The sequence below is a fragment of the Motacilla alba genome, chromosome 26, assembly GCF_015832195.1.
Source record: "Motacilla alba alba isolate MOTALB_02 chromosome 26, Motacilla_alba_V1.0_pri, whole genome shotgun sequence".
Lineage (NCBI taxonomy): Eukaryota > Metazoa > Chordata > Aves > Passeriformes > Motacillidae > Motacilla > Motacilla alba.
Genome location: NC_052041.1, coordinates 5037296 through 5060820, shown reverse-complemented (window position 1 = coordinate 5060820; position 23525 = coordinate 5037296). Strand labels below are relative to the sequence as shown.

Here is a 23525-nt window from a genome sequence, read left to right as displayed (position 1 = left end):
GAGCCAGTCGAGCGCCGGGCGGTTTCCAGGGTAACGGGAGCGGGGTCGGTCCCGGTTCGGTCCCGGGGTCGGTCCCGGTTCGGTCCCGGGTCGGTGCCGGGGCCGCGCCGGTGCCGCCGCTCCCCATGGCCTGTCGCGATGCCATTTCATGGTACCAGAAGAAGGTGAGTGCGGCGCGGGGCGGGCGGGCGCGGGCCCGGCCGTGCCCTCAGCCTCCTCTCCCCTCAGATCGGGGCCTACGACCAGCAGATATGGGAGAAGGCCGTGGAGCAGACCCAGATGAAGGTACCGGCGGCGGGGGGGGGAGATGGCGGCCCCGCGCCCCTGCCGCTAACCCGGCCGCGTGTTCCGCCCCGCAGGGCTTCAAGAACAAGCCCAAGAAAAAGGGGCACATCCAGCCCGATCTGATCGACGTGGACCTGATCAGCGGTGAGCGGAGCCGGCTCTGCTCGTTCCCCTCCGGGACGGGGATGGCGCCAGGCAGCGGCTGCAGCTGGGTCGGGGAGGGTTAGGCTGGATACCGGGAAGGTTCCTCCCCCCGAGGGTGCGGGCACTGCCCGGGCTGCCCAGGGAGCGGGCACGGCCCAGGCTGCCGGAGCTCCCGGAGAACACCCCGGGATGCCCAGGGTGGGGATGCTGGGGGTCTGTGCAGGGACTTGGCGATGCCTGTGGGTCCCTTCGAGCTCACCCTGATCCTGTAGGTGCCTCCCAGCTGTGTGCAGCGCGGGGGAAGCAGAGCCTGCCCCGCTGCCAGGGGAGCCCCTGCTCGTGGGCACCGAAACCTGAGAGCAGAGCGGCAGCGGTTCGGGTGGCTCTGCAGGGGTGGTCGGGTGGGCAGGGAAGGGTCAAAGGCAGAGCTCTGAGAGAAGACGAGGAGCTGCTCTAGCTGTGTCTGCTGGGACCGCGTAGCTTTGAACGGTGCCTGAAGCTGGGCTGCTGTCCCCCCCTGCTCAGCCCTTTCCCAAAGGGCAGCTCCAGCGAGGGAGCTCTTGCGATTCACAGTTAATGATGGCTCGTTTCCCCTTTGATTGCAAGGCTCTACCTTTGCCAAAGCCAAGCCTGAGATTCCCTGGACGTCGCTGACGAGGAAGGGAATTGTCAGAGTGCTGTTCTTCCCCTTGTTCAGACAGTGGTGGATACAGGTCACTTCCCAGCGTATTTTTATGTGGCTCTTGGTGCTCTACGTTATGCAAGGTGAGGGAACAGGCTGTGCCACGCACCTTCTCCTGCAGGGAATGGGACATCAGAGAATGTATGGATGTGGCTCGTGGGCACATGGCTTACGGGGGAGTGGTTGGACTCAAGGGCTTAGCCAAGTGAGTCTGTGATTTTGTAGTCCATAATCTAAAGCGTGAGGATCTTGTCTGGATCCTGCTTAATGTGCATTTCCAGGTGTGTGGCACCAGTAATTGCAGAAATGAAAGAACAGTCCAGCAAAGCAGAGTGAAAACAAGCAGCTGAGCCAGACTCTTTCATTTCTGCCTCGGTGCCATTTCCCCCTTTCCAGTGGTGGCGGTGGTGCTGTACTTCACGGTGCCTGCTGTGAGTGCCAGTGAGGTGATGGGACCCCTGTGCCTCATGCTGCTGCTGGGGACAGTCCACTGCCAGATCGTGTCCACGCAGGTGAACAGAGCTGCAGGCAGCAACGGGCTCAGCCGGCGCCGCAGGTGAGCACCAGCAGGGCCCGGGGCTCAGAGCTGCCCGTGCTGGGCTGCATCCAGCCTTCCTCCTTCAGCTTCCTGCAGCAAGGGTTCCCTCCAGATTTTGTCCCTTGTGCCTTTCTGTCCCAGTGATGCCCTGACGTGCTGGGGTGTTGTATTTGGAAGTCATGCATTCTGCTTGCATGGCTGCAGAAAAATGGCATCCAAAAAGCTGTTCAAATCTCATTCAGATCTTTAAAAAAAAAAGACCTTGAAGTGGCTTCTCACACCAACTTAATTCTCCTTGTCTTAAAACTCAGGAAGTTGCGCAAGGCTGTGGGCGTGGATGGGAACAGTTGGTGCTCTCCTGACAGAACCAGCAAGGAAGAGCAGTCTGGCTCTGCATCTCTGCTGACCAATTTATCCAGCCTGCTCTTCCAGAGGAGGTGCGTGGTCCCTGCTGGCTCGGTGCTGCTGGTGACGCTGGGAGCAGTTTGGCACCTGCAGAATGAAGGCACAGCAGTGCTGTCACTGCCATCCCCACAGCCTGTCAGTCTTCTTTTGACTTAAAACTTTCATGGTAACGTGGGAAGCTGACTCCTCAGGAATATTTAGTATGTCCTTATTAGATCATATAAAATCAGCCTGTATAAAATTAGATCGTGTGAAACCAAGTGTTGGATGAGCTGCAGAACGTGGTGGAGTTTTATTTATCAGATAAGTGACCTTGTTTGAGTGAGTGCTCAGATTATATTGCTGGTTTAGGTGATTTCCAAAGCAATTGTGCTTTCTGCTTTGGACAGTTGTCTCGCTTTGGCACCTTCCTTCTCTAAAAGCAACTCAGGGAAAAGGAGGAGAGATTGGATGGGATAATATTTCATTGTTTCCTCCTGTTTTCCCAGGTGAATTTCCTGGTGAGTTTCCAGCTCACAGGTGCTTTCTCTTTATGAGCACTTTTTGTCTTGTGAATTGCTCTTAGTTTTTTTTAAACAAAAATAATGAAAAATTTCCCCTAGATTTAGAAGTTTTAAGATACTATTAGAGTTACAAAGGACTTGTTGAGTGAGGGTGAAGCAGATATAAACCTTTTCAACAGGCTCAGCATACAAAGCCTGTCAGCCAAATAAAATGATTTATCCCTTAGGTATCTTCTTTGATGCTGCGCCTGTGTGACAAGGGAAGACCAGATTGTTTTAGCCCAAAGAGTTTTTCCCTGACATAAAAGCATTTAATTGTATTTTCTCTCCTAGGAATAGAAGAATGAAGCTGGTGGCTGAGAAAGGGACTGAGACAGAAAGTGGAGTGAGTGCTGGTGGTGATGGCATCAAAGCCAGACAGGCCAGATCTGAGCACAGGCTGCTGCACTCCAAAGACAAAAGTAAACTTTCTGATGGGGAGAAGAGCCATCAGGTACTGCCGGGGGAGATCCTTTGAAATCACACTTTCAGTGTGTTCTTTGTGTGCCAGAAGCGTGTGGGTATTCAACTGCATGGTTTGCTCTAGTAGAAGATATTCCCTCCTTCTGCTAATCTTTGCCTGCACTAACCTAGAAACCCTTTCTGCCTCTCACTGAGCAGCTGAAAAGGTGCTGGTACTTTCTTTTCATAATCACAGAATAGAATTCCAGATTAGTTTGGGTTGGAAGGAGTCTTAAAGCTCATTCCACCCCCTGCCATGGCTAGGGACACCTTCCACCTTCTCTCCTTGAGGAGAGGGAAAGAGCTGAAGCATCTGACCTCTGCTGAAAGCTTTGAAACAAAGATTTTGGGAATTACTCTTGAGTTTCCTCTGAGCCAATGGTGTGTCAACTCCACAGGAAGACCTTGGAATAGATCCTGAGTGGAATTCTGTCCTGCTGTGCCATCCCACTCCTCTCTGTGAAGGAGTTTGGACAGGGGCAGAGCTCGGTGCGGGGGCACAGCCCAGGATTGTGGGTTTGTTACCCCCCAGCTCACAGACACCTCTGGGCTTAGGGCTGCTGGTAAGGCACAGCCAAGAGCTGCCGCTGCATCCTCCTCCTCCTGCCCTTTCCCCAGCTCCAAATCCACCCCCCAAAATCCTCTCTCATTTCCTCTGGGGCAAGACAAGAGCAGGGGGAGGGAGTGAAATCTGTGAAGTCTCTGATGCCAGCAGAATTCTGCTGCTGTGGGGGTCAGGTGCTGCCTCTGCAGGCGTTGGGGGCTGTGCCAGGGGGGCAGCTCTGCCCCTGAGCCTTTGAGGGGACTCAGGCTGCTCCTTGGTGGGGCCTTGGCTGTGCATTTGCAGGATGATGGCACCAACAGGGACGGTGCTTCTGACGAGCTGTCGAGCGAGGAGGATGCTGAGGATGCTGAGGATGCTGAGGCCATGGCACAGAGGATCCTGCTACGCCCCAGCATGGAAGGGGCTTCCAGTGACAACAGCTACGAGGAGAAGAGGAAGAGGCCTCTGGTTTCTCTCAACCAGGCTGTCTCACAGGTAGCCAGGTGGGATTGGTGCTGTTCTCCACACCTTGTTTTGCTGTGGATAATGAGGTGGCTTTCCTTTGGTCTTGGCAGGTCAAGCAAGCCCTGAAAGCTGCCAGAGACTCTGACAGCGTTGTGGAGTCTGAACTGGAATCCACATTGTACAGGCAGGTAGGGTTGGAAGGTCAGGACAGGGAGCTTTCCCAGGCCTGGCAGGGGTCACAGATCAGAGGGTGGGGTGGGCTGGAAGGGACCCTAAAGCTCATCTCATTCCAACCCCCCTCCATCAGAACAGACAGTTAGGAAATGATTGTGCCTCAGAATCCTCAGGTGCAAGGTGTGCCCTCTTCCCTCCCTGCTCTTGGCAGCCTTGTAAAGCTTCGCAGTGTTCACAGTCCTGGTTGTGCTGCTTTGTTAAACAAAGCACAAACAAACAAACAAACAAATAACTAACTAACTCTGTTGGCAGCAGAGGACAGTCCAAGCTGCCTCTAATTGCTCCTGCAATTGCTCTTGTGGTTGGGAGGCAGTGCTGTGCTTGCAGCTTTTAAGCTAATCAATTTTGATTTTAAAATCACAGGCTATCCTGAGTTGGAAGGGACCCACAAGGATCAAGTCCAACTCCTCTAATGAAGGAATAAATCTGTTCTCTGAGACATACTCAGTCCCTTCATTACTTTGGTTTTTTGCCCCTACCTGAAAATACAATATAAATATGTGACTATCAAGCTATAAAGATGGAGATATATAAATTAATACAAAATATAAATGAAATATTGAAACAGATTATGCAAAAGGCATAAAAAAGGACATTTTTGTATTAAAGCTAGTACATCAGTTTTTATTTTGTAAGTTGGGAATGGAAGTAGGGAATTAATGGGCTCTGTGTGAGTTCTGGTGAATGCTTTTTACCCAAACATTGTCTTAAACCATTTCCACCGTGTGGGTGCAACTGGGAGCACTGAAAGCTCTGGGAAGCTGGGGGAGAAGAGGAGGAGGAGGAGGAGGATGAGGAGGAGGAGGATGATGATGAGGAGGAGGAGGAGGATGAGGAGGAGGAGGAGGAGGATGAGGATGATGAGAGGAGGAGGAGGATGATGATGAGGAGGATGATGAGGAGGTGCTGGTTGTGCGAGCCCCTGGGGCGGTGCCGTGTGAGCTCTGCTGCCGCTGCAGGAGCCCAGGTCGTGCCTGAGCGCGGCGCCGCGGAGCTGCGGCGGGAGCCGGCGGGACTCGGAGAGCACGCGGCAGGACTCGGAGACCGAGGACATGCTGTGGGACGATCTCCTGCACGGCCCCGAGTGCCGCTCCTCGGGCACCAGCGACAGCGAGGAGCGCTCCCGCAGGGACTCCCGCAGGGACCTGAAGGAGGACGTCTTCCAGCAGGTTGGTGGTTTCCATCCAGCAGCTGGGAGTGCTTCTCCCTGTTCCCCCTGCCTTCCCACGCCTGAGTGGCACACGAGGATGCTGTTGGTAGGAGCTGAGCAGCCTGGATGAAGCCAGACTCTGGAGTGTTCTAAATGGTATCAGTGATTCATGATTGTGTCCCTTCCCTCTGCATGGCTACTGATCCCAAAACAAAGTGTTTAACCCAAAATGGAATCTCCCCCTCAATCCAAATGCGCCGTAGGCAAAGGTGTTGCTTAGGGCAGGACAGAAAGAGCTGACCCAGCTTTTGCACTCCTCTCTTTTCTAGAACCATCTGTTCTGGCTGCAGAACACCAGCCCGGCGTCTGCCAAAGTGAGTGCTCTGATCTGGGAAGGGAATGACTGCAAGAAGGTGGACATGTCCGTGCTGGAGATCAGTGGGATCATCATGAGCAGGGTAAGGGGGCTGTGTGCCATTGCAACCTCCCCCTCCCACTTCAGAAAACAGCCACCAAAACCCCTGGAAATAGCTACACGTGCAAATACCAGGGGCAGTGTGACACTGCTCCCTCCCCAGCTGCAAAGATGGCTGTCCCATGTGTTCTCACTGAAAAATTGCCTAGCCCCCAATTTAGGAGGTCTCCTGAAGACTGACAATGCTGATTATCTCTGATTGTCTCTGCAGGGTGCTAAGGGTGGGGGGTTGATTATTTGGCTGATTGCTTTTGGGTTTGGACTGAAACGGGTGGGATTATTTTGGGCTCTGTCCTGTGGAGGGAAGGGGAACTGACTGCTTGCTACCACAACAACAGGCCTTTTCCTTGATGCAAACCCCAGGTAATCATCCCGTTTTTATCCCTGCTTGCCAGGTTAATGCCCACCAGCAAGGAGTGGGGTATCAGATGCTGGGCAACGTCATCACCATCGGCTTGGCCTTCCTGCCATTCCTCTACAGACTGTTCCGCACGGACAACCTGGAGCAGCTCTGCTCCATTTCTCTGATGGAGCTTCTGCACATCTTCTGTGGAGCCCCGATCAGCACCCCTGTGCTCATCCTGTCTGCCATCAACTTCCTGGAAAGGCTCTGCTTAACCTGGATGTTTTTCTTCATGATGTGTGTTGCTGAGAGGACCTACAAACAGGTGGGTTTAAAGGTGCCTTTCAGGAACCTGGCAAGCAGGAATAAAAATGGGATGATGACCTCAAAGCTCATCTCATCCCAGCCCTTGCCAAGGTCAGGGAGGGCAGTCTGGGAAGGCTCTTATTGATCAGTCACACATGATACCAATCAATAGCATTCCTGACTCCCCTGTTCCCCCCTTACCTGTCCCCAAGGTCTCACTGCGTCCCCTCCCTGTTGCCCAGAGCAGCTGTGGCTGCCCCGTCCCTGGAAGTGTTCAAGGCCAGGTTGGACAGGGCTTGGAGCAGCCTGGGACAGTGGAAGGTGTCCCTGCCCGTGGCAAGGGCTGGAAAATGATGAGCTTTAAGGTCCCTCCCAACACAAACCAATCTGGAATTCTATGAAAACAAACTGCTGCTGCAGAGGTTGAGCACCCAGGTCTCCTGCTGAGCTTCCCCAGTGACCCTTTTGCCAGGTACCGCTGAGAATCCCAAGCAGTCTGTTCTGTTTTACACTAATTTATGGTTCTGGTGTTAACTTGCAGAGGTTTTTGTTTGCCAAGCTCTTCAGTCACATCACATCTGCTCGGAAAGCCAGGAAATACGAAATCCCTCACTTCAGGCTCAAGAAGGTGGAGAACATCAAGATCTGGTTATCCCTTCGCTCCTACCTGAAGGTGAGTCCTGCTCTGGGGTTATTGCAGGGGGGTGCCAGTGCCAGTGCCAGCTGTTTGTGGGGAGTTCTGCCTGCACACCCCCCTCAGGCCTGACCCCGTGTCCTTGTTTCTGCAGAGGCGAGGCCCCCAGAGGTCTGTGGATGTTGTGGTGTCCTCAGTCTTTTTACTGGCTCTTTCAATTGCTTTTATCTGCTGTGCCCAGGTGAGATTTTAACCTTTGTGCTTTACAGAGTAGGGAGAACCCTCCCAAGTGCTGGAGGCTTTTCTTTCACCAGCCTACAAAAGGCTTGGTGACTGCCAGAGGGACAAGGGAAGGCACTTCATTGCCTGTTAGTTGGACAGAGGGAGGGGAGAGGAGGAACAAGGCTGAGCAGAAGGAAAAAATCTCCAATTCCAAGCTAAAGGCAGGTTAGAAATGAGACCTTTCCCTGTAACCCCATCACAGGAGTGATTTACACTCCTGGGAAGAGCTGTCAGTGGCTGTAGAGCACACAGGGCTGGGCAGAGGAGGAGCAAGGGCAGTGCTTGTGCACGTGTCCCAAGAACAGGCACTCTGTCGGTGACATTTGGTGCTTTGTTTCCTCCCCACACAGGTTCTTAAAGGTCACAAAACCTTTCTGAGTGCAGCTTACAACTGGGAGTTCCTGATGTGGGAGGCAGCACTGCTCCTCTTCCTGCTACGTCTGGCATCTCTGGGCTCTGAGACCAACAAGAAATACAGCAACATTTCCATCCTGCTCACTGAGCAGGTAGCTCCCTTCAGCTGCTTCTCCCCTGGGCTTTGTGCTTTGTTTGGATACAATTATTGTATTTCAAACCAGCTTAAATACTGGGATCAAATTTGAAGTGTGGGGATCAACCCTTGCGTTGGCCAGAAGGCAGCAAAGCACTGGTCAGCATGGGGGGTGAGCTGGTCCTGTTGGGCCAGACTCAAACTCCAAAGTTCAAGATTATTTTGGTCTCTTGGTTGATGTGTGTTAGCCAAAACAATTGGAAAAGCAGGATGTTATCAGTGCTAAATTCACTGCCTCGGGAGTGACAGCAGACTGCAAAAATGGCCCCAATTTCCCTTAGTCTGGAATCAGTTGGGGGCTGGTGCTGGGATGTCAACCCCTGGCCTGTGGTGTGTGTCACAGATAAACTTGTACCTGAAGATGGAGAAGAAGCCAAACAAGAAGGAGCAGCTCTCCCTGGTGAACAATGTGCTGAAGCTGTCCACAAAGCTGCTGAAGGTGAGGCTCTGCCTGCATGGCTGGGTTTTCTGGCAGCAGGGAGTTATGGCAGTGCCACGTGGCCCTGCCCTTCCCTTGGCTCTCTGACTTCGTGCTCACAAAGGGGGTTTCAGGGCTGCTGCAGCTGTGGCAGGAGAGGGAGCAGCACAAGGCCAGCGTGGTTAATTAGTGCTGGGAACTCTTGATGAGCAGTGGTTTAACTAAGGGAGAGGAGAGGCTGGGCTTGCTGCAGAGCCTTTGGGTTCAGCAGGAGCTGTCTCTGGAGCACTGGCAGCTCAGTCTAAGGAAGGACACAGAGGCAGCCCAGTCTGTTGGAGTGCCAGTGCTGAGCTAGAAGTCAGAGGATGAACTCTGTGGGGTTGGGGAGTGCTAATGGAGCCTTGTCCTGTCTCTGCAGGAACTGGACAGTCCATTCAGGCTGTATGGGCTGACCATGAACCCACTGATCTACAACATCACACGGGTTGTCATCCTGTCTGCTGTCTCAGGAGTGATCAGTGACCTGCTGGGATTCAACATCAGAGTAAGCTCCCTGTCCCAGCCAGAGCAGCTCTGGGGTCACTTCTGGGGTCACAGCCCTGAGGGAAGCCTGGGTTTGCAGTGGGACCCTGCTGGGTGTGTCCCCACCTCCCTGAGCCAGTTCTGGGGGGAGGGACAGGGCTCACTTCAGTTCCAGTTCCCTTCAGGTGGAGCTGTGAGGATCCAGGGTTCCTCCCTTTATCCCAGTCCTCCTGTGGCTCATCCTGAAACTGGAGCTCACTGAGCAGAGCGGGGTGGGCAGGAGACACAGAATGTTGGAGATGAAGACCGTTCCTGTTAGACCCAAACTCCCTTTCTGCTCTCTCTGCAGTTATGGAAAATTAAACCATGAACTGGCAGAATGTCAGCCCTGGGCATCTCCACCAGACACCAGAGAAGAGAACCAGCAGTGTGGGCAGAAAGAAGAAAACTGACAGAAATCTGTAATTCCAACTTTTAAACAGATTCCCGGTGTGTGCATCAGAAGTTTTCTTTCTGCTTTAGTGCTCTGCCCCATCCAGAGTGAGCTGGTCTCACCAGTGAGGTCAGCCCATGGCATGCACAGACAAGCTGGATGAATGGTGCCAATGCTGGCAGCTGGCTCTGAACCTGCAGGAGCTGCTGTGGGACATCAAACACTAAAGCCATACCAGAGCTGCAGCTGGGGGACACCAGTGGCTGTGCCTGGGGCCGTGTTCCTGTAAAACCTGGGCCCTGGCATGTGGCAAGGGGGGACTGAGCCCTCCTGGCCCAGTCAGCCTTGCTGGGGCTGCCCTGGAATGTTCCAGCTGGAGAATCCTTCGCTGTGCTGCCCTGGCTGTGCTGAAGAGCTTTTCTTCCCTTCGAGCTCTGCGTGCTCGAGGCTTTGCCTCCGTCCTGAGGCGCCCCGGGGTGCACGGGGTGAATCCCCCTCCCAAACCCTGCTGCTGGCTTGAGCTGGGGCTGCTGCCAGGGAATTATCGAGGGCAGTGGTTCCAGGAGAAGAACCTTTCAGCAGCTACAGGCACGGTGTTGGTGAGCTGGAGGATGTTTTGCCACATCTGCTCCCTGGAGTTCTCGGCTCCTTCCTGTCCTGGCTGTGGCAGCAGCTCTGCAGCCCAGCACTGTGACAGAGCCTCACCCTGAACACCTGGGGAGGAAATCTGGGGGAAAAAACCACAGAGACTTCCTCAGCTTCATCTTTAGAAAGGTCCTGGAGAGCAGGAAAACATTTGAAGGCTTCTGTAACACTTCCCTGGCTCCACTGGATTCCATTTATTGGAGGTGAAAAGAGCAAAAACTGAGGAACTTCTCATTCCTTCACAGCAGGGTGGAACGGCAGAAGAAGTTTTGGTAGTAAATTGATTACAGCTATTTCCTGTGCAAGGAAGAGCTGTGAGATGTCAAAGGAGGTGACATTTTTATACAGCAAAATGTGCAAATAAACCTGCAGGACAAGCACCTCATCGTTGCCAACGGTTTCTACAGCACTTGATGATTTTTATACCATCTTTTTGAACATCTCTTACTGGAATGGGGGGTCAGGGACACATCCATTAATAAAATAAATCACATTTGTTTTCCAGAACAGCATGTTTGTGGGTAAAACCTGGCTCATGCCCCTGAAAGCCAACCAAGAGCCTGCTTTAGACAGCGCAGGACCAGCAGGCCGTGAGCTGGAGCTGGGTTTTAAGATCTTGGTAGAAACAATGAGGGATTTGCAGTCAGCACCCCTGGAGCCTGTGAGAAGGTGTGTGCAACGGGTAAATATTTACAGCCAGCACATCCATCCCTTGTGAGGCGTTCCAAGGCCACGTGGATGCAGGAAGCACAGAGGAAGGGTTAGGGAAGGGGAGATCCCGCCCAGGCGGGGCTGTGGTTCAGGTGTTGACTCTTCCCATACCATTCTATTTTGTACTTGTCTGTGGTTTTAATTTATTTTTGCTTTTTTTTTGCAGTTCTTTGTGCTGCAGGTGTTTGGTATTTGTTATGGGATGGCAGTAGGAAAAGATTTTGTCCCCTAATTTGCATATACAATCGAATATTTGCATAATTACTCATTAGTAATTATTCTTCAGTGCTCCATATGGGAATAAGTGGGGTGGAGAATAATAGTAATAATATGAGAGGTGTTACTCCAATCTGGAGCACTATTTATGGGCTTTATGCACTATAAATAAAAAGAAGACAAATAATAGCGTCTGGTGCAGAAAATGCCACGCTGCCTGGAGGCAATTTTTAATTCATTTAATTCATTTAATTCTACAAGTCTGAACAGAAACAGTTCCTGTGTCAGACCGAAGCAGCCACTTCACCGGACATAGAACGCCACCCGACAGGCGAGCGGGATCCAGGGCGGGGATGGAACCGCGCCGCGAATTCCCTGGAAAAGCAGAAATCCCAAAATCCCAGAAAATGCCATTCAGCCCCCCCGCAGGAGCCGGGTGGTGCCGCCCCGCGTCCCCCCCGCGCCCCGCATGGTCTCTCCCGCCCCTCCGGCGTAGCAGGCCCCGCCCCCCGCCAGCGTCACGGCCGTGCCCGCTTGCGATTGGTGGATCCGCGACGCCTCGCGCGCAGCGGCCAATGGCGGGGCCGCGCCCGCCCGGAGCCAAGATGGCGGCGGCGCGGGCTGCGGGCGGGCGGGCCTGAGGCGGCTGCGGGGGCCGCGCCTTGCTCCGCGCCCCGCGCCGCGCCGGGGGCCGGCCGGCCGGGGGTCCCCGCTCCCGCTCGCGGGCTGGCCGGCCCGCCGGGCCCGCCCCGCCCTCCGCCATGGCGGCCGAGAGCGGCAGGCAGTTCTGGAAGCGGAGCGCCAAGCTGCCGGGCAGGTGAGCCCCGGGAAGGGTGCGAGGGCCGCGCCCCCCGCGCTCCGGCTGGGGAGGGGGCGGTCACCCGGCCGGGGTCGGGCTGAGGGCACCCCTGTGAGGCTCGGGGATACCCGCAGGATCTGTCCGGGCTGAGGACTGGCCGGGGGCCCCGGGGGTCCTCCCTGGAGCAGGGGGATGCCGGGGCCAGCCCGGGCTGCGGGACCGGGATTTTGCTGGGGGAAGGCTCCGTGTACAGGGGACAAGGGAGGGTCAGGGTCCTCCCTCAGCTCAGTAGGACGAGGCAGGCGTGTGGGGGCTGCGGACACCCCCTGTGTGCCCATGGGAAGCAGGATGGAGGGATCGGGGTGCCTCGGAGGCCTCTTTGGGGTCGGCTCAGAGCCAGGGCTGGGCCATCTTCCTTTCCACAGCTGCTGAAGAAAACTCATCCTTCCCGAAGCCCTTAGAGGTGTCGCCTTGGCTGGCAGCAGCTCTGTCCAGAGGGGTGTCCCTGACAGGCAGGAGCCCCCATTCCCCTCTCCTGTTGGGATGTCGCCCCTGGTGCCCCTCTGCCCAAGGGGAGGGACTGTGAGGGCTCTGCTCGAACCTCCCCTGCCTCAGTTCCTCTGCCTGTGATGCCCTGGTTCCTCTCAAGGCACCTTTGCTCTCTCAGGGATGGGAGAAACAAGCGAAATGTGTGATTGACATGGTGTTTAGGAAGAAGAGGCTGGTGCTGATGAAGGAGAAGCTCCCTACAACGCCTTGGGAGCAAGGCTGACACGGAAAGAGGGCATCAGCCTCTCTGTGGAGGCTTCTCGAGTGCTTTTCCTGCCTGGTGCTCCTCACTTTTGCTCTCCTTTGCCTTATCTGAACCCTGCCCTTTGCCTCCTGGGGTATGGGTGCAGTCTGAAATGCTCCGTTGGTTTTAAATCCTGCTGGGCCAGTTAAATATCTCTTTCTAAAGTGTTTTCACTCATCTGCTTGTCACGGTGCAGCTCCTTCAGGTTGGCTGGACAGTCCATGTCTGTGGTAAGCAGAGGGAGAGCAAGGAGCTCTCTGCTCCTCCTCTGCTGCCCTGTGGGAGGAAGATCCCGTGCTTTCCCTGGGTTATTTCCCACCCGCTCCTGCCTCTTACCCGAAGGAGTGGGCCGTGCTCTCAGCTGGTGGTCGTGGACAGCACCTCTCTTCTCCTTTTGGTGACTCCTGAGCTGAGCAGGTGAGCCGGTCTGGCCGGCAGCCGGGCCTGCCCCAGATGCTCTGCAGGAAGGTGTTGGCAGTGCTCTCTCCTTCCCTGCCTGCCTGGCACATGTCCTGCACCCGGGAGCCTCGTTCCCTCCTGAGCGCTGCTTGTTCCAGGGACACCACCACCAGCAGCCTGACTGCAGGGTGGAGGTGGGATGTCCTGCATCCATGGTCACCAGACATCAACCTCCCTTTCTTCTTTCAGTCTGAGCTTTGGGAGAGCCTCCTGTGCAGATTCTTGGCTCTCTCCTTTCTTTCCCCTGACAATCTGGCACAGGGAGCCTTTGGATGCCGTGTTAGCTTCCTTTTCCACGACACTTGGTGCATTTGGTCACTCAGCTGTATTAGCTTTTATTTGCTAATAAAGTTTATTAGCTTCTGGTCCCTGTAGATTTAGGGTGGATTTTAGGTGTCAGTTCAGAACTGGTAAATGCTGTTTTGTTCTTCCAGTGCTGTCTTGTGGTTTTTTTGCCCTGGGAATTCTCTGCCTGGTAATTTTCTAGGGATGTGTTGGCTGAGTGCTCTGGCACCTTGTCCTCTGTGATGTGTTGTTTATTCCCTGCTCTTCAGCGAGATGGGCAGCCAGGGTCTGCTGGGGTTGTTTAAATGCTGCTTTCAAAGGGGAGGAACAGCCTGCTGGAAGTCAAAGTGCTGTGTGTCCAGAGGGGCAGTGCTGTTTCACAGCTGTGCTCTGCTGCAGGGTCAGTAACCCACACCCTGTGATCATCCCAGAGCTGTCACACAGGGAGCACAGCCACTGTCCCTCACACCTGGTCACTGAACATCCAGAGAACAGGAAATGCCTGTCCCAAAGAGTTTGAACTGGGACAGGACAGGGGACTCGTCCAGTCAGGCTGGGAGCACAGCTTAGATCAGCTTGAGATTCTTGTTGGGGAGTGTCTGGCTTGTAGGACTTCAAAAAGAGCTGTGTGCAGGTGGGACCCTGTGCCATTGGATCAAACACTGATTCAGAGCCCCAGGAAAGGGTTTCCTCCCCAGCACTGGCTGCCACATCCCCTCCTCTCTCTAACACACGTCCTTCATTGGTCTTGTGAGTCCAGGCCTTCAGAGGTGAATCAGAGCAGCTCCCCTCTGGCAGCCTGTGGGTCCCTGACAGGGAGGAGGAACCTTGGCTGATATCCTGGGACACTGTGACTCTGGTGCTGGCCATGGAGAGGCTCTGCTGGCTCCTGTCCTGCAGGGAGCTGCCACAAGTCACTGGGAAGCAGTGCAGATCTGGAGGGCTTGTTCTTCTTCCTCCTCATCATCTCTTTGCTATGTCCACCCGTGGAGGTGCCTCTGCTTAATTGCAGTCCTGACTCCCAGGTGCTCGTTAGTCATCACACACTGTCCTGGGCTTCATCCTGGGTGGATGAACTCAGCGAGGACTCCAGCCACGAGGGACAGCCCCTGCAGTGGTGAGCCCACCCCGGCTGGGCTGCCCCACCAGCATCTCAGTGTGCTCTGGCTGTTTCCAGCCTCTCCCTGGCTCTCTGCGTCCCTCCCCTGCCAGCTGGACCTGTTGCTTTTGCATCCTCAGCTTGTTCCCAGCTGCAGCAGGCTGCCATCCCTCTCCTCCGTGGCCGGGCCTGCTGGTTTTACTGCCGGGCACCATCTGCAGCTCCTGGAAACCAGGCCAGCTCTATTGACCCAAGGGAAGCTTGTTCCTTGTGTGCCAGCTCTGAAAGGGCCTTTGTCTGTGCCATGGCATCGCAGAACTTGTTTTCCAGAGGTTCTTTCCCCGGGTGGGGTGGCTGTGAATAGTTCCTCCAATGCAGGTGATAACTCAGGATCCCCATCTCTCCTCCAGAGTGTCAAAACAGAGATGAACTTTTTTTTAGTAGCTCCTCTCTGAGGTGATGCCCCCCCTTGTAGGGCCTGGAGCCCTCAGGCTCCTTGTCCCAAGGAACCAGGGACCAAGGCGTGGTGACTCATTTCAGGCCACATAGGAAGTAATTGATTAAACCAGGGTTTGGACCCGAGTCAAACCACGTCCTGTACCAGGAATTCCTTCTCCGTGGCACTGGCTGTGATCCTGAGAGCCAGCACGGGCTTCAAACCCTCAAGTACCTTCATGGAGGAGCCCCAGTGTCAGTGCCTGGAGACCTTCCCTGTCCCACAGGGCCTGGGAGGGTGAGTTCCCCAGACTGGAAAAGAGAACAAATGTCAGAGTGTGCAGCAGCTGGACTGAGGCACCTGGACACGTGAAGCGAGCTGGGGGTGCAGGAGAGAGCAGATCTCAAATCCCAGTCAGGCTAGACCGGGCCTGAGAGTTTAAACAAGGCTTCTCTTTGCTCCTGCAAAGAACAACTCTTCCTCTGCGTGTGGCACTTTGGATCTCAGGCTTGTGACTTAGAAGGTTTTTTGAAGCTGCTTTTGGGCTTTCATTCAGCTCCCGATAGCAGGCAAGGAGCATGACCCCAGTTTAGGCTGAGCTTATTTGTAGGACCTCTTTTCACAGCACCTTGGATTTTTTCTTTTCCCCTTCCTGCAGCATTCAGCCTGTCTATGGAGCACAGCATCCTCCCCTGGATTCCCGGCTCACCAAAAAGTGAGTGTTTGTCTGCTGGAGATGCAGCCACGGGGCCTGGCAGCTGTGCAGTCGGTGGAGGTCTCCAGCATCCCTGGCACTGTGATATTGCAGCAGAGGAGGACAGCAGTGCAAGGGCTGTGGTGCTGCCTTGAGCTCTGTGAAAGCTTGCAGGGAGAGCTTATCTGCTGGTGCCCTTTATGGCCACAAATCCATACAGCAGCACCCACATCAAAGGAAACAGATTTATTTTTTTTTTTAAGCTGTGTCTGATTCTTCTGCTCCTCTTTGGAGCTGGAGGAATTAAGGGAAAGGGAGGTAAAGCTGCCCAGCAGCTACAAGGCTGGAGGGCTGCAGCAGCCTTCCCTGCAGGAAAAAGCAGAATTGCTGCTCTGAACTGCCTCCTTGCCCCTGTCCCGTGCAGCGGTGAAAGTTCCCTGCTGCAGGTGGTGGACTTTGGCTGCTGTCCCTAAAGAGTAAATTCCTTCTGTGCCTGGGGAAGGTCCCAGGCTGCTCTGGCTGCTGGGAACAGCTGCTGCTGTTCTGGGAGTGTCCATGGAAGGAGACCTGCTCTGTCTGCCCTCTGACATGCCTCTCTCCAGGTTGCAAGATCTTTTTTGGGTGTTAATCTGCCTGTTGTGTGTGGGGTGGGGGGAGGCAGAGCTGGAGGAATTGTACCTGTCTCCCGTTTGCCCTCCTGAGCCAGGAAGGCTGGCACCTCTCCAGCTGTGTGCTGCCACTGTGGCCTCTGAGACTGCTGGCACAGCAGCCCGTGACAGCCACTCCTGACAGCGGGCAGCCCAGAGAGGCTGAACAGATTCCTGAGGTCTGGGAGGAGGAACAGGGAAACTGGAAAAAGGGATTGGCCGATTGGAGGGAGAGCGTGGGGAAGGAAAATGAGCTCATCCCACAGCAGGGCTCTGATCCTGCTCCTGTGCTCTCAGCTTCATCAAGGACCGCTCCAAGGCCAGCGGGCTGCCCATGAAAAGCAAGAAGGCCTCCAGCTTCCACGAGTTTGCCCGCAGCACCAGCGACGCCTGGGACATCGGGGACGACGAAGACGAGGACTTCTCCTCCTCCTCCTCCTCGTCCTCTTTGCAAACTCTGAACTCTAAGGTGGCCAAGGCCACGGCAGCGCAGGTTCTGGAGAACCACAGCAAGCTGCGGGCGAAGCCCGAGCGGTGCCAGCCTGCCCTCGGGGACCTGCCCACCAACTGCAAGGTCATCAAGTCCAGCAGCGAGGCCCAGCTCTCCAGGACCTCTGGTAAGAGCCATCTTCAGGAGCAGCCTCCTGCCCCAGTGCCCTCTTGCTTGGCCACTGAACTCAACTGCTCGTTGCTGCTCCCAGTATGGGCAAGAGGCTTTTTCCTCCTTTTAGTGTCCTGTACTCCAAGGAGCCATTTCCAGAGGCCTGGCTTTAATGCTTGTGTCCTCAGCTGCTCAGTCTCCTGCATACAGGCGTGTCTGCCCCAGAGTGTTCCCTGTTCTGGGTGCTCAGTCTGTTTTCAGATCTGTTAAGTTCTCTCTGGGACTTGCTCCCTGTCTGCTTCCACGGTGGTTTGGTGTGCTGCTCTTGGCCAAGGTCTGGGTGAGGTGGTGTTGACACAGCTTGGGCAGGGAATTGGGCAGCAGCAGCCCCTGCTCACTGCCCTGCCTGCCTGTGCAGGGAGAGCACCTCAGGAGGTGGCACTGGCAGCCCATCAGCTCCTCTCTGCACAAGCAATCAGCTGGGTTGATGTTTGGATCTGGAGAGCAGAGCAGATCTGAACATCAGTTCTGCCCTGTCTCCTGTGTCCCACCCACGTGTGGAGGGAAGTCTGGTCCACTTGCAGCCAGGTGTTTGGATGCAGGAGGACGGAAAGGAGGCAGAAAGGGGGGGAGGTGGTGGAAGAGGCACCACAGAGGCCGGTGCTGATCACTGGAGTGGGCCAGCGATGCTGTTCCGAGGGATGGAAGGGTGGAATCTGCAGTGGCTGTGGCAGTGAGGTGGGGTTGCAGAGCTGGAGCCTCCATCCCCAGCTCAGTGCAGCCTCTGCTCCTTGCTAGAGGAGGCCTGTGTGCGGAGCCCCCTGCAGAAGCAGCAGTCCCTCCCCCTCCGGCCTGTCATTCCCCTGGTGGCTCGCATCTCTGACCAGAACGCCTCCGGGGCTCCCCCCATGACCGTGCGGGAGAAAACGCGCCTGGAGAAGTTCCGGCAGCTCCTTTCCAGCCACAACACCGACCTGGGTGAGTGGGGCACAGCGAGGGTGGCCAGGGCAGAAGGGGCCTGCTGCCTGCATCAGCTCTGCTTCGGGGTGGAAAAACCACTGCCTGCAGCTGTGGCAGACGGGTGTTTGCAGGAATCGCCCTGTTGGCAGATGGTGATGTCCTCCAGCCCCTCCCTGAGTGTCCCTGATCGTTCTCCATCTTGCACATGATGGTTGGGATCACTGGGGGCTGTCTCTGCGTGAGGACTGAGGTCCTGGCACGTTGGTGACCCTGCAGCTCCCTGTTCTGTGCCCGAGCTGGGCTGAAATCACCTCTGCTCTCCTTGCAGCAGACCCACCTCCCCAGTCATTGCTAGTGTGGGAGCCTTCCTGGAGGCTCACTGTCTGCAGAGCCTGCAGGAGCAGACTGGGCTTTCCTCTCCTTCTAGGTGTAGTGGTGCCTGGACGTGCCTAGGATCTAATCCATTGCCACCACTGTCCGTTTGCAGATGAGCTGAGAAAATGCAGCTGGCCTGGTGTGCCCAGAGAGGTCCGGCCTGTGACGTGGAGACTGCTGTCAGTAAGTACTGGGAGCTGTGACACCAGAGGCTGGGGGGCCTGTGCCACCTCAGGGACACCTGGCATGTCCCATAGCCAGCTTTGCTTGCGTGCTCCCAGTGCCCAGCTTCCAGGTGAGCTGTAGGGTTCTTTGATCAGGGGGTGCCACTGCTGCATCCTCTTGGAGCTCGGAGCCCAGGCTGTGTGGGCACCGCGTGGTTCACTCCCTTCTGAGGAGCTGAAGCTGACAAAGCCGGGTTACTCCAGGCTCAGGAAGGCCAAATCCCATGAGAGCTCTTTGCCCAGCTCCTGAGTCGCGTGCTGATGTTTGTGCACAGCTGGCAGGATTTCGGGGTGGTGAGGAAGGAGGGTCTGCCCTGAGCTGGGTTCTCCACTGCAGGGTTACCTCCCCGCCAACTCGGAGCGCCGCAAGCTGACCCTGCAGCGCAAGAGGGAGGAGTACTTCGGCTTCATCCAGCAGTACTACGACTCCCGCAACGAGGAGCACCACCAGGACACCTACAGACAGGTAGGAACCTCCTCCTGCCTTCCCGCAGGGGTATAGCCCTGTCCTCTCTCTCGCTGCTGCTTGTCCCCATGGGTGGGGTCATGCCAGGACTTGCTCTAGCTGTAGCTGGGAGGAGCCCTGTCTTTGGGGAGAAGGCACCGTGGTTGTGTCCTTCTTAGTTTAAGCTTTTCCTAAATGGATCTAATTTAGGAAAATTTCAGCTCTGAACTACCTGCCTGCACATAAGCAGGGCAGACTGCAGATGATTTCCTCAGTACTGCTGTCATCTGTAGCCCTCACTGTGCTTGTCAGCTCTTGCCTGGGGGAACACTCGTGGTGGATTCTCCTCTGTTAGCCTGTGACAAGTTCTTGTGCCCCTGGAAAGCACAGCTGGTGTGTGTAACCCACCTTCTTTTCCAGATCCACATTGACATTCCAAGGACCAACCCACTCATTCCCCTCTTCCAGCAGCCACTCGTCCAGGAGGTAAGGGGGGTGAAGCTCCTGCCCTGCACTTGCCATGGGGTGTGTGTGTGGAGTGAGGCCAGCACTGCTCCCAGGGAGTTAACTCGGTGGGGAAACTCCCCTGCCTGACAGCTCCTGATGCAAATACCTCCTGGAACTGTCTGGTCTTGTCCCACGTTTCTGAAAGACATCAAACCTGGAGCTTGGGTGTTACGAGATGATCTCTGCTTTGGCAAGATGTAGCCAAGAGCTGGTAAAAAACCTGAAGCTTTTGAGAGAAATGGAAGGCATTTGAACCAGAACACAGGATGGTTCTGTTTTGCTTCAAAACCTCTTTTATGGGAGCAGCCTGGGCAGGGATGGGTTCAAGAGGTGGCCAGGAGGTGTGGGCACCCGTCCTCTCTGCAGACAGACTCAGTGTGTGTGTGTGGGGTGTCAGAGCATGGTGTCCAGGGGTTGGGAATGTCGGTTGGTGTGAGGGAGGCTGCCCTGCTGGGAAGGATCCTGATCTGTGGTGCTTTTCTGGAAGTACTGTGCTGACACCTCATCTTCCCCCACGATGTTCAGCCAGGGAGGCTGCTCTGCCCTGTGCTGTGGATATGAAGCTGTTTGGGTCTTGCAAAGTTGGCTCTGCATTTCATCAGGCAGAGGTTTTGATGAGGAGCCTGGACTGTCTTGGCTGGCCTGCATGTGGGATCTGTGCATGACACAGAGTCTCTCCTAGGATGTTTATGCTTCTAACATTACCTTATGCTACAGCAGAGCCTGCCAGTGCATGGTCTGCACTCCCTGAGCTTAGCAGTTATGCTTTTCTGCCTTCCCTTCGTGCATGGCTAATGCAGGAACCTGCTTTCCCTGCTTCTTCCCTAGATTTTTGAGAGAATCCTGTTTATCTGGGCCATTCGGCACCCAGCCAGCGGCTATGTGCAGGGCATCAATGACCTGGTCACCCCCTTCTTTGTTGTGTTCCTCTCTGAGCACGTTGGTAAGTGACAATTGCTGCTCTAAGCACTCCTGACTGTGGGATTTGAAGTGGTGTGAAATGCTGGCATGAGGAGAACTTGCTCTGCTGGAGAAGAGGATGATGTGCTCTTCCTTCAGAGTGCCTGGGCCTGGCTGGAGTTGTATTTTGACCTCTTGCTGTATCTCTGCTCCCTGGTTGCTTGCCAGGATTTGTGAGCCTCTGAAATTGGAAAGGGGCCAGCTTAGCCCTGTTATTTGATCTGATGTAGTGGCGTGACAGCAGCGTGCTGGGTGCTCTCTTCCTGAGGAGAAGAGGGATGGAACTGCTGGGTTAGTCAAGCCAGGAGGGCCAGACCCGTGTCTCCTGACTTTGAGAGTGTTGCAGTGCCTCCTGCAAACCTTTGGCCTGATAAAGCCCCTGGGATTGTCCCGTGTCCCTGGTGTCCCCCATCTCCCCGATGTCCCCTCTCTGTTTTGCAGAGGAGGATGTGGAGAACTTTGATGTGACAAACCTGTCCCAGGATGTTTTACGGAGCATCGAGGCTGACAGCTTTTGGTGCATGAGCAAGCTGCTGGACGGGATACAGGTGAGCCTCTGGGGCCACAGGAGCTCCTTTGCCCTCGCTGGGGTGGCAGTGTGGTTGTCCCTTCTTCCTGTCTGGGTGAGTATTCCAGCATCAGGGAGGTTTTGCTACTTCAGTGTCTTTAGTTTCTTCACTGAATCTGTTAATCTGTGGAATCCTGGGGCGATGGGTGCTGGGGCTGTCCAGATGGCCCTGTCCTGACCAGGAACTCACAGCAGGCAGACAGTCCTGGTGCTCAAGAGCTCTGTCTCCTTGGCTCATGATAATCTCATCCCAACTGCCCGGCTGCTGATCTGGGTTTGATCATTTCTAGCTGCTGTTCAAGCTGCTGACTCAGGGCCTCTCCCCCCAGGACAATTACACCTTTGCACAGCCAGGGATCCAGAAGAAAGTGAAAGCCCTGGAGGAGCTGGTCAGCAGGATCGATGGTAGGTGACACGGGAGTCTGGTCAGGTTTGTCACAGCAGAGGGAGGCCTCCTTTGGGACAGCTCTCAGGGCAGGGCTAGACACTTCTTGCAACACTCATGGAACCAGAGCAGGGCAGGGTCAGCCAGAAACTCCCCGGTGACAGCACAGGGTGAGGAGAGAAGGAATTTGGGAGAAAAAAGCCTCAGCCTGAAAGCGTGTGAAAGGCACTGTGCTGTGAGCAGCGTGCAGGAGCTGGGGCGCTGTGAGCCCCAGGTGTGTAAGTGAAATGTGCTGTTTCAGAGCAGGTACATAATCACTTTAGGAAGTACGAGGTCGAGTACCTGCAGTTTGCCTTTCGCTGGATGAACAACCTGCTGATGAGGGAGCTGCCCCTGCGCTGCACCATCCGCCTCTGGGACACCTACCAGGTATGCAGGCTCCACTGACCTCCCTCTTGGCTTGTCACTGTCACTGGTGTCCCTGTCCCCACGGGGACAGAGGTCTCCTGGCACCAGCCGGGGTGCTGAGGGAAACAAAGCAGTGTGGTCGCAGGATGTTTACAGCCAGCTGGGCGATGGGTGGCCCAGTAGGACACCTGTGTCTGGGGCTTGTTCTCCAGCTGAGCTGCAGGAGTTCACCCAGAGTTTTGCTGTCCACAGTCAGAGCCAGAGGGATTCTCCCACTTCCACCTGTACGTCTGTGCTGCCTTCTTGATCAAGTGGCGGAAGGAGATCCTGGATGAGGAAGATTTCCAAGTAAGATCCTGAGGCTGGGGGTGACTCCCTGGGGAAGGGAAGTAGAGGGGAGGCAGTTGCTCTGGTTGGGAGCCCAGTGAGGATACAGACAGCTGGCAGAGCTGGCTCCAAGATCGTCTGGTCTCAGGAGCTTTGCCTGGAAGTAACTTGAGCCTCGGTGACAAGGACAGAGAACAGAGCTCTTGGAGGGTTCAAACATCCCATTCCAGCCCTGATCACAGTGTTTGCCCTCCTGTGTCCAGCTGTAACCCTGTAGCAGCACTCTTATTCCAAGGGGCTTGGGGTGCTTCACTGGTTCAGATCTAGACCCAAGCACATCTCGATGTTGTCCCTGAGCCTTTCAGACCTGCAGGTGTGGTGAGCAAAAGCTGCTGAGCGCTGCTGCCACTGCTCAGCCAGCCCCAAGCCTGCACTGGATCCGTGCTCTGCCTTCAGCCTCTCCAAACTAAGCATCTTCCCCTCTTCCAGGGCCTTTTGATGTTGCTGCAAAACCTGCCCACGATCCACTGGGGTAATGAAGAGATTGGGCTGCTGCTGGCTGAGGCCTACAGACTCAAGTACATGTTTGCAGATGCCCCAAACCATTACCGCCGATAGGTGCCCAGACTGGCTCCTCTCTGCCTGCCCGCCCCTTGTCCCGGCCCGATCCGATCACTGTGGCATTTTTGTCATCCCAGCTCCTCGGACACTCCAGCCAGCAGCTGCTCTTTGCTGTACAAAGCTCACCCGAACTCTTGTCTTAACTCTGAACGTGTGCCTGTCTGCCACTCCGTGCGCCTGGATGTGCCATTTGACGACTCTCAGTATTTCACTCCGTGCTGGTGGCTCGCGCCGGGCAGGGAGGCTTCAAGGGGCCGAGAGAGAACATGGGAGAAGCTTTACAGATCAACTGAGCCAGAGAAGAAGCCCTCCTGTCCCCTCCACTCTCTGTCCTGGGCTTGTCTGGTTGGGACCACTTCAGCTTTGCTGCCTCCCGTTGCCCTGCACCCCATCTGCTCCCTCCTGTCTTCTGCCACCGTTTGCGCCAAGCCCCAGATGAAAATGCCTTATCAGAGACCTGCCTGGCCGCAGAATCCTTCCCCACCAGGGTGGCAGGCCAAGAAGTTTCTCTCAGGGCCTACCTTCGCTCCGAGGGTCCAGAGACCCCCCCCAAGCCCTTTGTGGCTTCACAAGAGAGTCCCTCGTGCCTGCCCTCCCTCCTTGTCTCCATCCTCTTCGCCTACCTCTCCCCCAGGGCAGCAGGGCGGGCACCACGGGGGCCACGACCACTCCACCCTCACCCCCTGGAACGATGCAGCGCCAGCCTGGCGGAACTTTTGGTGACTGATGTTCTGTGAGCACAGCCCCACGTGGCTGTGGGGAAGGCACGGAGGGGGTGCTGGTAAGGGAGCAACATCTCTCCAAAACCTCCTGCCAACGTCCCCGCTCCTCCGAGGCGTTCTGTGTATATTGTGTTCTTGTGTATATGGGTCAAAGATGTACAATATATGTCTTCTCTTTGTAGCAGATTTTATATTTATAACATGAACCCCTTGTTCTCCCCGTC

At 55.4% G+C, this 23525-nt stretch overlaps 2 protein-coding genes and 1 long non-coding RNA gene across 4 annotated transcripts; 2 read left to right on the top strand and 1 right to left on the bottom strand.

Annotated features, from left to right (window-relative positions):
* Positions 1–10566, top strand: PHTF1 (putative homeodomain transcription factor 1). 2 transcript variants are annotated; one of them, XM_038162608.1, is made up of 19 exons: positions 1–164; positions 229–285; positions 360–429; positions 1036–1194; positions 1508–1667; positions 1961–2086; positions 2891–3050; positions 3457–3621; positions 3906–4097; positions 4178–4255; positions 5261–5470; positions 5781–5909; positions 6322–6594; positions 7117–7248; positions 7364–7450; positions 7842–7997; positions 8385–8480; positions 8878–9003; positions 9331–10566. In XM_038162608.1, the coding sequence occupies exons 1-19, from the start codon at positions 126–128 to the stop codon at positions 9349–9351; spliced, it is 2436 nt and encodes an 811-aa protein (XP_038018536.1). In that variant the 5' UTR covers positions 1–125; the 3' UTR covers positions 9352–10566. The 2 variants fall into 2 exon arrangements, with proteins under 2 accessions (XP_038018536.1, XP_038018537.1); XM_038162609.1 differs by lacking the exon at positions 3457–3621.
* Positions 10567–11178: 612 nt separating this feature from the next.
* LOC119711945 lies at positions 11179–15506 on the bottom strand. Its single transcript, XR_005259781.1, has 2 exons — positions 12915–15506; positions 11179–11361 (listed from the first exon to the last, which is right to left on the bottom strand). It is a non-coding gene; the product is annotated as an uncharacterized LOC119711945 (long non-coding RNA).
* Positions 11630–23482, top strand: TBC1D22B (TBC1 domain family member 22B). The gene is made up of 13 exons (XM_038162637.1): positions 11630–11803; positions 15516–15572; positions 16496–16815; positions 17598–17777; positions 18247–18317; positions 18696–18824; positions 19224–19289; positions 20139–20253; positions 20712–20818; positions 21168–21243; positions 21525–21652; positions 21884–21979; positions 22448–23482. Exons 1-13 carry the CDS (start codon positions 11748–11750, stop codon positions 22574–22576), a joined length of 1530 nt encoding a protein of 509 aa, XP_038018565.1. The 5' UTR covers positions 11630–11747; the 3' UTR covers positions 22577–23482.
* Positions 23483–23525: the final 43 nt, after the last annotated feature.